The sequence below is a fragment of the Rhinolophus sinicus genome, chromosome 18 (genome assembly GCF_057876585.1).
Source record: "Rhinolophus sinicus isolate RSI-liver-muscle chromosome 18, RSI-T2T, whole genome shotgun sequence".
NCBI lineage: Eukaryota > Metazoa > Chordata > Mammalia > Chiroptera > Rhinolophidae > Rhinolophus > Rhinolophus sinicus.
In genome coordinates this window covers 51240382-51254808 of record NC_142518.1, presented here as the reverse complement: position 1 = coordinate 51254808, position 14427 = coordinate 51240382, and the positions used below count along the sequence as shown (strand labels likewise).

Here is a 14427-nt window from a genome sequence, read left to right as displayed (position 1 = left end):
GGCCTATTGGCAGGGAAAAGCCTGATGACATCCTGAAACCCAGCCAAGCCTATAGCTGTGATCGCTGGTGAGGTCATCTCCAGCAAATTGGAGGCATCAATAATCGTCTTTAGGTAGCCCTCCTTTATTTTTCCCATTCTCATCTTGATAGAGGGGTTTCTTGAAGTACGAATTAAGTTGAGAAAGAACAGAAACATCTTACAGCCTCCCACCAGAGCACTGCAATTAAGTGTTTCATCAAGGTACTTAGCGATCAGCTAACCAGTCATCTGCCAACCAGTTCTAAGTCAACCAGGCACAAATTAACTGGGTATGAACCAATCAGGCATGAACCAAACAAGCTTATCAGACATGAACCAACCAGGCACGAGCAAGCTACACATGAGCTTACTTGGTATGAACGAACTATACATGAACCAACCAAGTACTAGCCTACCTGACAGGTATCAACTGGGTATGGTACAACCGTGTGTGAGCCAACCAGGAAGGAACCAACCAGTCAGGAGCCAACCAGGCACATGGCAACCAAGGCCAAGCCAGTCAGGCATGATGCAACCAAACATGAGCCAATAAGGCCTGAGCCAACCAGGCCCAAGCCAAACAGGAATGTGGCAACCAGGCCTACGCCAAATAGGCATGAGGAAGCCTGGTACATGGCAACTAGGCCCAATGCAGCCAGGTATGAGGCAACCAGACATGAGCCAAGCATGCATGAGCCAATCTAGCACAAGTCAACCAGGTATGAAGCAACGAGGCCTGAGCCAATCAGGCATGACTGAACCAAGCATGAGGAAATCATGCCTGAGCCAATCCAGCATGAGTCAACTGGACATGTGGCAACCAGGCCTGAGCCAATCAGGTACAAGTCAACTAGGCCCGAGACAACTATGTGTGAGGCAACCAGGCTGGAGCCAATCAGGCAGGAGACAACCAAACATGAAGTCTTTCCAAATAAGACCTGCAGAGCCTGAAGACTGCCCAGAAATCCTGCGCCTAATTAAAGTAAACTTCTTTTTTCTTATTCTGTGGAGGCTCATGGCATTAGTTTAAGGCTTAGGGTAAAGAAGGCAAAGGCTAGGTTTGAATCCCAGCTCTGCTAATTATGACCCATCTACATAACCTTCTGGAAGTTACTTAACCTTTCTAAGCTTCAATTTCCACATCTAAAATCAAGGACATAGTGCTATGTATATAAAAATATTGTTGTAATGAGTCAATACTATAAAATGATTACACAAATTCCTTGATTCATAGTAGGGGGCTTAAGAGTCATGGGGGGACCAATTCATGTAAATTCAGGGGCCTAATGTATTGCCCCCTGGGGAATTTTTAACTTTAAAAGAGGATCTTAGAGAAAAGGAATGCTTAACTCAAAATGAATGACATGTCAGTGACAGAATTTCAGGTATTAATTGCCTACGTTTCAGGTGAGATAGTCTTGTTGCTTTTAGGACCACACCTACTTGTAGAACCTAATGATTGACTGCCCAGAAAACAATATTCATCCACAATAAATTTTCCATACAATTTCAGACAGTTCTTTGACTCCTGAAGCCCATCCATAGATAGACTTCAGGAGTCCAGGAGCTGGGTTAAAAATTTCTGAGTAACAGTCATTTTAATGGTTTTCCTGGAAATCATTCCAGTACAGTAAAGGGGACAAACTAATAGCCATAGTACTGTGCTGAAGTTCTGTGGCATTGAAAACAATCATTTACATGATACACAACCTAAATAATTCCATATAAAAGCAGTAGCCTAGGTGTTTAATGGAGTAAATACGTGGCTGGAAAATGTGTGTGTGTGTGTGTGTGTGTGTGTATTAAGTTCGTGAACTCACCCTAGTAAAAGTGCTACATACTTCATTGATGAATATCACTATAGTCACCTTAAAAGTACTCCCCTTGGGAAGCTATGCACCGACGCCAGCGCCTAGTCCACCCTGGAAAGCAATTTTGGAACTCTTTTTCTGGAATGGCCATCAGAGCTGTCATCGTATTCCCCTTGATGTCCTGAATGTCATCAAAATGTCTTCCTTTCAATATTTCGTTTATCTTCAGGTAAAGAAAGAAGTCATTGGGGGCCAAATCAGGTGAGCAGGGAGGGTGTTCCAATACAGTTATTTGTTTACTGGCTAAAAACTCCCTCACAGACAGTGTTGTGTGAGCTAGTGCATTGTCGTGATGCAAGAGCCATGAACTGTTGGTGAAAAGTTCAGGTGGTCTAACTTTTTCACACAGCCTTTTCAGCACTTCCAAATAGTAAACTTGGTTAACTGTTTGTCCAGTAGGTACAAATTCATAATGAATACCAAAAAAGGTTAGCAATATCATTGCAACAAATTCACGAACTTAATTGACAAACCATATATATGTGTACACACACACATATATATACACATATATATACATAAAATGAAATTTAAATCAGGCCAAGTTTCTGTCCCTTTGATCAGAGAATGTGTTGCTTCAATGGACAAAATAAAATACCAAAAGTTTTCTAGTGAAATCCATTTGTTGAAATGACACTAGGCACCATTCCAGATCTGTTATTTCTGAGTTATCTATCCTTCCATTCTATTCTATCCCCACAAATTCCCACATCAATTCTCCAACTGGAATTAATATGCATGATTAAATGATCAATCAAAATACTATACCCAGCATGTTACTTATTCCAGAAGAACATTTTTCCAAGCAGAAAATAATTTTAAAGAGTTTTTGTAGCTTAGTATCTGACACCTGGTTGACAATTAGTAAATTTATTATTGAATGATAGTGATATTCTCTATCCAGAAAACTTACCTTTCTTAGCTTTCCAAACAGTGCCCATTGCTATTACCAAGGGGAAAATACATCATTAGATCCTTGTACTTCAATGAATCTGTATCTGTGGAGGTCCTGACGACATTTACTTTTGAATTTGCCTCAAGTCCCTGAATATGAGGAGGATAATATTAATGAGTATTCACTGTAGAAAAATATTAGAAAAGCTAAATTTATTACTCTGCATCATAGACAAGGATGTAATGATTAATAAGCTTTGAGCTTTATGTTCTTCTCTAATACATATGTGTCCACTTATCCTAATTCCTGTTCATTGCTAAGTTTGCAAAACATTCTCTTTGCAAAGGAATTTATGAGTTTATGATTATTATTATATTAATTCATTCTTTAGCTGAGTATTTTTCAGGTTTTATTTACTATCCTGCCACTAAAATTCTTCCAAGTATCCTCTCTATACACCTGTTTTATTCTGTTCTTAATATCCACACCACGGTATTATTTGGGGATCTAGTCATTTCATAGCTAGACAGTCATAACTTCTTGCTTACCAGACTTTCCATTTAAGCCTTTTATTACGGTGGTTCTCAAAGTGTGGTTTTGGACCATTGATGATCCACAGATAAGTGCTGTGTACTATTAATATCTGATTTTTGTTCATTACACAAACACTCAGTGCATATTAGGGGAAGCCCATGTGCTAACTACTATGAGGAATACAAGGAGTGCTCACTTGCACAGCATATATACTAAAATTTGAATGATACAGAGATGATTAGCATGGCCCTTGCACAAGGATGACATACAAATTCGTGAAGCATTCCATATTTTTTTTATCATAGTGATCACTTCTTTAGGTATATAAATGTTGAATAACTATGGTGTACACCTGAATCTAATATACCATGGGTGCCAAAAAAAAAATGTATACAAGTGGACACTTTGGTCAACGTTGCACAAACAGTAGTTCACCGTAATCAGAAGTGTCTGGACACTGATGGTAACCACTTTCAGCACCTCTTGTAATTGCAGAAGCCAAACGTGACTTGTATCCATCTTTTGTTATTGGTATATATTCAGTATTACAATTTTAATACAGTTTTCCTTTCTTAAAATGTGTATAAATTTTTTGGCATCCTCTGGATTATTGTACATTAGCTATATTTTAAGAAAAATCTTTTTTAAAAAGTGAAGAAAAGGAGACAAGGATTCTTGAATTATAGTCACTGCCCTCAGGATGCATACAGTGTCTTAGGGGAGGCTGCTGTGTACAGCAGCCAAAATGCTCAAGACTGTTGGGCTCTGGTTGCATTGAGGATAAATACTGATTTCTTACCAATGCTCTACTTTATCTAGCCCTTTCTGTCTTCTTAATATATTTTGAAAGCTTTTTACCCGTTGTAAATTTAATGCAAGCCTACTCAAAATCCCCAAGTTTTCACATGGAAGAATAAACACATATTTCTAGAAAAATTCCGAAAAGAAAAGTGGTAAGGGGAGATACGCCCTACCAGATATTCTACAGTTGTAAGTAATTAAAATGCAATGGTAATCTATTACCATAGATGCAGAGATAAATCAACTGAACAGAATGGAGAGTCCAGAAGTTCTTTTAAGTAAGAGAATGTAGTATATAATAAAGGGGACATTTCATGTCAAAAGTTAATAAAAGATGGTTTAGTCAAGAAATGCTGTTGGGATAATTGGGGGGAAAGATAAAGGTGAAATTTCACCTCACCCCTTACATCAAAAACAAAATTGTAATTAATAAATTATTAATATTAAGAGCTTTAAAACAGACTGGTGTTTGCCAATGGTTGGAGGTGGGGGTGGGGGACATGGGTGAAGGTGGTCAAAAGGTAAAAACTTCCAGTTATAAGTTCTGGGGATATAATATACAGCATGATGACTATAGTTAACGATACTGTATTGTATATTTGAAAGTCGCTAAGAGAGACCTTAAAAGTTCTCATCACAAGAATAAAAATTGTAACTATATGAGATGATTTGATGTTAACTAAACTTATTGCGGTAATCACTTCCCAGTATGTACATATATCAAATTATTATGTTGTACACCTTGGACTAATACAATGTTATATGGCAATTATATCTCAATAAAACTGGAAAAAATAAAATTTGAAAAAAATTAGGAATCGAGTAAGAGTGACTATTTTCATGACCTGAAAGTGCAGATGCCTTTGCAAGCATGATATCCAAACCATAAAGAATTTGAATGTGTAAAAAATGATATAGTAAAGAACCAAATAAACAAGGTCTAAAATGTTAAACTGAAAACACACCTCACAAACAACATGACAGACTTTTTTGTAAAGTCTATGAACTTTATAATACATAGACTTTGTGACATCTACCTTGAATGCTCAGAAACCTTTTTGGCTTTACTTCCTCATTTCTGATTGCATTCAAGGCTAGTTACCTGGACAACTGACTTTTATATAAGTGAGGTACCTAACATAGTTAATCTCTCTATATATATATTCTTTTGCTGCGTGTGCTGTTTTAGATTTCAAGTTTCCAGATGACTGGGGTTAAGTCTTACTCCCTCTTAATACTGCCCGGGACATCATATGTTAATAAATGCTCAGTAGACTTCATGATTATCATCTTAAGAACTCGTTACTAAACCGTAGACTAAGTTTTCTCTACTTTGACAGGAATTTGCTGCCTGTGAAAACATGCTAAGTTAACAGCAATGGGTAAGATGCTTTATGGTATTTTAGAGCTAGAAAAAGAAACATGGCATAATGTGCACACACAGTACTACTTGAACCTACATATGTGGAAGCTGCTGTCCTTGGTACACAAAGATGATGCCATTAATATCTACATGTACAGGACATGAGTTTGATAGCTTTGTCAGTGGTCCACTATATTATATTTTCCCATTTTTAGTATGGAATTGTCATTCAAGAACTTTTAAATCTTTACAAGTGCAATAAACTTGATACAATTTTTGAAATTTAGAATGGAAATTGTAATTGGTCAAAGACAGTATAATTTAATGCCCCATATGTTAGTAGTAGCTCGATAGGATGAATGGATAAAAGAAAAATGACAAGCTATTTTCAAAGATATTTACTACATTTTGATAGTCAGAAATATTAATAGGATAGGCTAGTGTTTTATGATAAATTACAACTTTTTAGGCAGGAAATATGAACACTAAGAGAGGAGATGGCTAACATATAAAATTACACACTTGAAATTCCAAATGAATTTGAGGATCAGCTTTATTATTTCTGTGAAAAGGGATGTTGGATGTTTGAATCTTTAGATCACTTGGGTAGTATTGACACCTTAACAATGTAAAGTCTTATCTATGAACATGAGATGTCTTTTATCTAGGTTTTCTTTTTTCCACAATCTTTTATAGTTCTCAGTATGCAAGTATTTCACCTCCTTGGTTAGATTTATTTCTAGGTATTTAATTATTTTAGGGACTATTGTAAATGTAATTGCTTTTTAAATTTACTTTTAGGGTTTTTTGCTGGTGTTGATCTTTTTTGTTGATCTTGTGGGCTGCATCTTTGCTGAATTCATTTATTAGCTCTGGTAGCTTTTTTGGGGGACTCCGGGATTTTCTATCTATAGGATCATGTCATCTACTATGAATAGACATCATTTTACCCTTCCCTTTCGAATTTGGATGGCTTTTATTTCTTTATTTTGTCTTATAGCTCTGACTATAACTTCTAGTACAATGTTGAAAAGCAGTGGTGAAAGTGGGCATCCTTGTCTTATTATTAAAGGAAATGTTCTGTCATTCACCATTGAGTATGAAGTTCACTGGTTTTGAAAATTATTATTATAAGTTCCCTTTATCATGTTGAGGAATTTCTCTTTATTCCTACTTTTCTGAGGGTTTACATCATGAAAAGGTGTTTCATGTTGTTAAATGCCTTTTTTGCATCAATTGAGGTTGTCATGCTTTTTTCCCTTTGTTATGTTAATTGATGTCTTATGTTGATTGGTTTTCTTAAGTTGAACCACTCTCTTATTCCTAGGATAAATCACACTTGATCATGGTGAATGATCCTTTTAATAGATTAGGTTCGCTTTGCTAATATTTTGTTGAAGATTTTTGCCTCTATATTAATAAGGAATATCGATCTGTGATTTTTTGTAATGTCTTTGCCTTTGGTATCAGAGGACTGCTGACTTCATAGAATGAGTTAGGAAATGCTCCCTCCTCTTCAATTTTTTAGAAAGAATTTGAGGATTGGTGTTATTCTTCTTTAAATGTTTGGTAGAATTCTCCAGTGAAATTATTTGGTGGTCCCTGACTTTTCTTTGTTGGGAGATTTTTGATTACTGATTCAAACTTTACTTGTTATAGGTCTGCTCAGATTTTCTTTTTGAATCAGTTTAGGTAATTTGCAAGCTTCAAGGAATTTGTTCATTTCTTTTATGTTATATAATGTGCTGGTGTACAATTTATAGTATTTACTTATAATCCTTTTCATCTCTGTAAGGTTAGTAGTAGTGTTTCATTTTTCTTTTTAAATTTTTTATTTGCTTGCATCTTCTCTCATTTTCATATGTCAGTCTAGCTGTCAATTTGTTGATCTTTTTAAAGAACAAACTTTTGGTTTCACTGATTTTCTCAATTGTATTTCTGTCCTCTATTTTGTTTCTCTCTGTTCTAATCTTTATTATTACCTTCCTTCTACTAGATTTTGGCTGTTTGCCCCTTTTTCTATTTCCTTAAAAGGTAAGGTTAGGTTATTGCTTGAGGTTTTCTTTTTGTGTTTTTTTTTTTTTTTAAACAGGCACTTGCAGCTATAAGCTTCTCCCTGAGCACTGCTTACACTGCATACCACAAGTTTCATATGTTGTTTTCATTTGCATTTATCTTAAATGTTTTCTAGTTTCCCTTGTGATTTCTTCTTTGACCCATTGGTTGTTTAAGAGTGCGTTATATATGTGAATTTCCTAGTTTCCTCCTGATAATGATTTCTAGTTTCATTCCACTGTGATTGGAAAATATACTTGTATGATTTCAATTTTTTAAAATGTATTATGACTTATTTTGTGGCCAAACCTATGGTCTATCCTAGAGAAAGTTCCATGTGCAGTTGAGAAAAATGTGTATTATATTGTTGTTGAGCAGAGTGTACTGTATATTTCTGGCAGTTCCAATTGATCTATAGTGTTGTTAAATAATTATTTGTCTTCTGTCCAGTTGTTCAATACATTATTGAAATTGAGGTATTTACCTTTATTTCTTCATCTGGCTCTATTGTTATACAGCTGCCGCTATCTTCAATTGTATCCTATTTGCGTCATATATTTTGGAGCTCTGATGTTTGGTGTATAAATGCTTTATCTTCTTGGTGAACTGAACCTTTTATCATTATATATCCTTTGTCTCTTATAACAGTTTCTGACTTAAAGTCTGTTTTGTCTGATATTAGTAGAGCCACCTGAGCTCTCTTTTAATTACTATTTGCATGAAATATTTTTCCCATTATTTCACTATCGACCTTTATGTCTTTTTCTTTTAACATTTTTTTAGAGTGTGTTTTTCCAGGACCCATCAGCTCCAAGTCAAGTCAAGCAGTTGTTTCAATCTAGTTGTGGAGGGCGCAGCTCACCATGTGGGGAGCAAACCGGCAACCTTGTTGTTAAGAGCACGGTACTCTAACCAACTGAGCTAACCAGCCGTCCCTATGTGTCTTTTTTTTTTTTAATCTAAAGTGAGTCTCTTATAGACAGTATATAGTTGTATGTTTTTTAATCCATCCTGCTAATCACTTATTAGAGCATTTAATCCATTTACACTTTAATTACTGATAAGGGATATCTGCCATTTTGCTATTTGTTTTCTATGTGTCATATAGATTTTTTTTGTCCCTCATTTCCTCCATTGCTACCTTTTTGTGTTCAGTTCATTTTTATAATGAAATATTTTGATAACCTCATTTCCTTATGTGTAAATTTTAGATATTTTATTTGTGGTTATCATGGGAATTACATTTAACATCCTAAAGTTATAACAATCTAACTTGAATTTATACCGGCATAACTTCAACAGCGTACAAAAACTTCTCCATTTCTCCATTCCCATTCCCCCCTTTTAGGTTATTGATGTCACATTACATCTTTATACATCGTGTGCCCAATAACACAATAACTAATTATATGCATTTGTCTTTTAAATCATGTGGAAAATAAAAAGTGGAGTTTCAAACGAAATTGAAATAACATTAGCTCCTGTAATTGCCCATGCATTTATCTTTATTTCTTCATATGGCTTTGAGTTACTAACTTTATTTAACCTTTACCTTCATTTCTTCATATGGCTTTGAGTTACTATCACACTTCCTTTCATTTCAACCTGAAAGACTCCTTTTAGCATTTTATGCAGGGCAGGTCTAGTTATAATGAACTCCCTCAGGGTTTTTTCTGGGGGGGGGGGGGGTTATGAGGATGTCTTAATTTCACCCTCATTTTTTAAAGACAGTTTGGTGTATACAGAATTCTTTATTGACAGGTTCTCCCTTCCCCCCGCCCCAGCACTTTGAATATATCAACCCACTGCCTTCTGGCCTCCAAGGTTTCTGATGAGAAACTGGATGATAATCCTATTATGGATCTATTGTATGTAATGAGTTCTTTCTTGCTGCTTTCAAGATTTTCCCCTTCGCTTTGGGTTTCAACAGTTTGATTGCAATGTGTCTTGGGGTTGATCTTTTTGGGTTTATACTACTTGGAATTTGTTGAGCTTCTTGGTTTTGTATTGAACCAAATTTGAGAAGTTTTCAGCCATTATTTCTTCAAATATTCTTTTTTCTTTTTCTCTCTTTCCTTCTGAGAGTCCGGTAATGTGTATGTTGGTCCACTTGATGGTGTTCCACAGATCCCTGAGGCTCTGTTTACTTTTCATCTTTTTTTTCTTTTTGTTCTTCAGATGATAATTTCAATTGTCCTATCTTCAAGCTCACCAATTCTTTCCTCTGCTTGCTAAATTCTGCTTTTAAACCCCTACAGTGCATTTTTAAATTTCATTTATCATACTTTTCAACTGGAGAATATTTTGGTGGGGGTTCATTTTTATAATTTCTACTTCTGTACTGATATTCCGATTTTGTTCATACATGTCTTTCCTCTTTTTGTGCATGTCTTCCTTGAGCTGTTTGAACACCTTTAAGACAGTTATTTTAAAGTCTTTGTGTAGTAAGTCTGACGTGTGGGCTTCCTCAGGTACGTGTCGTTAATTTCCTTTGTTCCTTTGAATGGACCATACTTTCCAATTTCTTTGTGTGTCTTGTGATTTTGTTACTGTTGTTGAAAAGTGGACATTTGAAACTTACAATATGATAACTCTGGGTATCAAATTTTTCCCTTTCTCCAGGAATGGCTTTTTCATTGCTATAAGGTGTCTCTTTGTCAAATATCAACCACAGTGGAATGTTAAATGTGTTCTGAGGTCCTGTCTAAGTCTGTGTCTTTCCCTGGTCATCCATGATGGCTTTATAGATTCTCCTGTGTACATGGTTGTTTTTGAAGGTCTAACGAAACAGGTGCAGCTCCTTTAAGTTTCCTGGAAGCTGCTTTATAGAGGTTGGAAAAATGGTGGCCAACCTCCAAGCCCTCATGTCAGCATTCTGAGCAGCAACGCACAATCAGACCACAGAACTCCACCATTTGGAGTGTAAGTTATTTATTACCTACCCTAGCTCCAGCAAACCACTCCAGAAATTCAGGTTGGTCTCCACAGCTACCTGCCTCGAAGTGGGGGGTGGGAGCTTGGAAGCTGCCACTAGGCTGATGGCTGAATTTGTCTAAAATAAACTACAATTTACCAGCCAACCTGTCCTCTGGAAGTTGCAAGTGTTCAAGTAAACTCTAGAGCTTCAAAATATTCACCTCAGACAGTTTCTGCCAGTACAATTGTGGTACAAGTGAAAATATGAATTCCTGGTGCTGCCTACACCACCTTCCTTCTTTCTACTGTAAACTTTGTAACATATTGTATGTGAACTGATAATTCAAATTTACTCAGGGATGGCTTTGGGGACAATCCCCTTTTCTACTGCCTGATTGCAGAAGTACACGACCAACAAAAACCATCAGGTAAAATAAATCTTCCTCCTCCAATTTAATCTGGAGTATATTTTCTCTATCCTGAAAACAAAATACAGTTTGATAGCATATAATTACTATTAAGCAGAGTAGTATAAATATATAAACAGTTTTCTTTTCTTAAAATAGAACATGTGGACTATATATATATATATATATATATATATAGTGATAGGGACTCATATATATATATATATATATATATATATATATATATATATATATATATAGAGAGAGAGAGAGAGAGAGAGAGAGAGAGAGAGAGAGAGAGAGAGATTTTGGAATATATTCCACAGTCAAAAGATGGCTTATCTCTTAAAGATTGTATTAAGGGACTTAAACCTTCAACATTATACATTAATGTATTGTTTCAAATTTTGTCCAGTGAGCTTTTATTACTTTAATAGTTAAAAAACACACAAAGATACTCCATTTTGGAGGAAAGAACATTCTAAGATTCAAAGCATTAACCTCTTTGTACCCTCTCTTCCCTTTTCCTAGAAAAAATGACCATTGGATTTGCCATGTACTACTTCACATATGACCTCTGGATTGGCAAGTTAACGTCCTAGAGGACGTTTATGTCATGCCAGCTTACCAAGGTCAAGCTCCACTTATAGTATTACTCATACTTTATAAATTAAGGAATAGAAATAGGGCTTTAGTGTAAATATGGTGTGTAAGTTAGTTTATGTAACTCATTTCTATTTCACGAGCCTGATCACTATCCTAGTTATCCTTGCATATGGTAAAGACTCAGTCACAGATTAGGAAAAGTTTATCAGTTCCCAACAAGCTTAAATAAACCAAGTTATCATAAGTATACTTTTACCTTTAAAAATTCTTTTACATTTTGGGTTGGTTTGTCTAGAAATGAGTAAGAAATATACTCTGTGATAATAGTGATAAGGACTCATTTCCTTTTCACTGATCTTTAAGATAAATTCAAAATCTTTTCCATTACCGTTGGAACCACATTCCAATGAAGAAAAAGAGATATGGAATACATTCATGAGTTGAATTTCAATACAAGTTATTAAGAATATATATGTCAAATATAATTAGAAATAAAAAATATTATTAAAAATAAATTTTAAAAAGAATGTGTAACAACTAGATATAGGGTTTTACATTTCATTTCTTTTAAACTAAACCAAATAACTTGTTAAGTAGAATTTTTCAGCTTGCATTTTTTCATTTTACATTATCTATTTAAAAAGTCTAGGTATTGGAGCTGAAATGCTGAAGACACTAAGTCAGGTAGGTATTACAATTAGTATTGGTATTCTAAGTGTTATCCTTTTTTCATCAAATATTAGTATTTAACAGGGCATAAATTAGATGATTTATCTCACCATCTGAACATAACCTCAAAATATACTAAAATTTTGTATTCCAATTAAACTGAATTTTTAAATCAGATACTCATAGGTTATATCTGAGTTATATTTAACTAAACATTGATTTCTATATAATCCACAACTACACTATACATCTTTTTGCTATAAAGCAGAAATAAGCAAAAGGGAAATTAAAAGGTGATTTTACTCATAAAATAGGTTCAATATCTGAATGTGAGAATAGTATTAAAACAAAATTGATTTGTATTTTGGAATCATGCATAAGAATTTTAGGTAAACTTTTCCTATAAAGAAAAAAAAAACAAAACAGTGAATTGTATTTATAGAAAAACCAATAAGTGGACTTTGCAAGTCAGTTTTGGACTTTTAAAGAAAGGGGGTTTTATACTTCAACTAGGACTTTTTTTCTTTTCATAGCTTTAGAGAAGTCAAAGAGATAATTATTGTATTATTATTTGGAAGTATTATACACAGTACGTTGCGTATAGAACTTCAATAAACTAAATGTGTTAATGAAGACCACTTTGAAGTAAAAGTAATCTGTTTGTTTTTAAACAGATAGCCATAGGAAGTCAATGTAACTGCATGCACTTTCTTGTCATCATTTGGAACCAGGAGTCTGTTGACTACTATACTCATCGAGGGACTTTAGACCTTTCCTCTGAGGAGGGCTGGCATCTGTTCAGGCTTCACAGAGAATTCATGGACATGGCATGGGAAGAGTGAAATAGGATGCATCACAACTTGTCCCAACATAGGCTCCAGCATTTCAATGAGTCCGACAGCAGTGTGACTTTGAGTATTGTACAACAGAGCAAATGATCAAATTCTGGTTTGAGCAGGTTTTTTACTTTTACATAGATTTTGCAGATACAGTCAACTCTTCATTATCCAAACGAATACAATAATGGCTAGTGGCAGAGCTGATGATCCAAAAGAGCACGTAATTCAAAATTCACTTGAACGTGGCTTTAGGGTATTAATGTTTTTACCTACCATATCTCACTAAATTTCAGATGCTTCTATTTGTACATCTTAACATCTGAAATTGGGATAACTGGCCATACTTTTATCTTAGTGGTAAATAATGTATCTTATATTTCATGATATATGGCTGTGTTTGATTATAAACAGATCTGAGGTACAAAAAAATCATTTGAAATACTGAAGCTAAATTTTGAAGAGCTCACTTATGAAAAACTAGTAAATGAACTGCTTCCCCACCTTGAGCAGCTCAAGTACCACTGCCTTCTTGACATCATCCCAGATACAGTCCATCTCTAAGCATCTATAAATCTTTGGTTGTACTTAGGATAGATACTACATATGTCACTATATTTGTATACGTCTCTATCCTTTCTGGAAGAATATAAGCACTTTGATAGAATTATAGTTATTTTTGCATCCTGTGTTACAACCAGCATGGTAGAACATGTGAGTTCCTGCTACCATGTTTCCCGGAAAATAAGACCTAGCCAGACCATCAACTCTAAGGCATCTTTTGGAGCAAAAATTAATATCAGACCAGGTATTATATTATATTATACCAAGTATTATATTATATTATATTATATTATATTATATTATATTATATTATATTATACTCATTCTTATGTTATATAAGACCTGGTATTATGCTACATTATGTTATACCCGGTCTTATATTATGTTAAAATAAGACCCAGTTTATATTAGCTTTTGCTCCAAAAGAAGCATTAGAGCTGATAGCCTGGCTAGGTAGAGCTGATGGTACAAACACAGTATATACCAGGTGTTCATGGGCATCAAAGCTACACAAAGATGAATTCAGGAGTCTTGTCTATGAAAAGAGCCTTGTCTGTGAAAAATACTAAACTAGTCTTAGTTTTATAATAAATTGTATGGCCTATCACAGCTATAAAAACCAAGTGCATGGAATGTAGAAGAGAGAGCATCTAAATCATACCTTAGAGAAATGAAAATGGTGACATTGGAATTGGGTTTGAAGGATGAGGAAGTTGGAATATGGAGCAGGATAAGAAAGAAAACAATTCTAAGAGAAGACCCCAGCATAGGCAGACAAAAAGAGGCATGAAAGAACAAAGCATGTTCAAGAAGCATGTGGTATGTTATAGATAAAAATATACATTGGCTGTAGGGTGGTAGGGAAAGGGAAGATAGGATTAAAGATGAGA

General features: G+C 34.8%; 1 protein-coding gene and 1 non-coding gene across 2 annotated transcripts; both read left to right on the top strand.

Moving 5' to 3' along the window:
* The first annotated feature begins 231 nt into the window (after nt 1–231).
* On the top strand, nt 232–12988 carry SATL1 (spermidine/spermine N1-acetyl transferase like 1). The gene is given in 8 exon segments (XM_074323301.2): nt 232–454; nt 575–1002; nt 5462–5489; nt 10779–10883; nt 11394–11453; nt 11456–11494; nt 12112–12152; nt 12812–12988. Coding segments are annotated over 8 exon segments (1011 nt in total). The 5' UTR covers nt 232–312; the 3' UTR covers nt 12980–12988.
* Nucleotides 3509–3615, top strand: LOC141569828 (U6 spliceosomal RNA). Its single transcript, XR_012493608.1, has one exon. It is a non-coding gene; the product is annotated as a U6 spliceosomal RNA (small nuclear RNA).
* Nucleotides 12989–14427: the final 1439 nt, after the last annotated feature.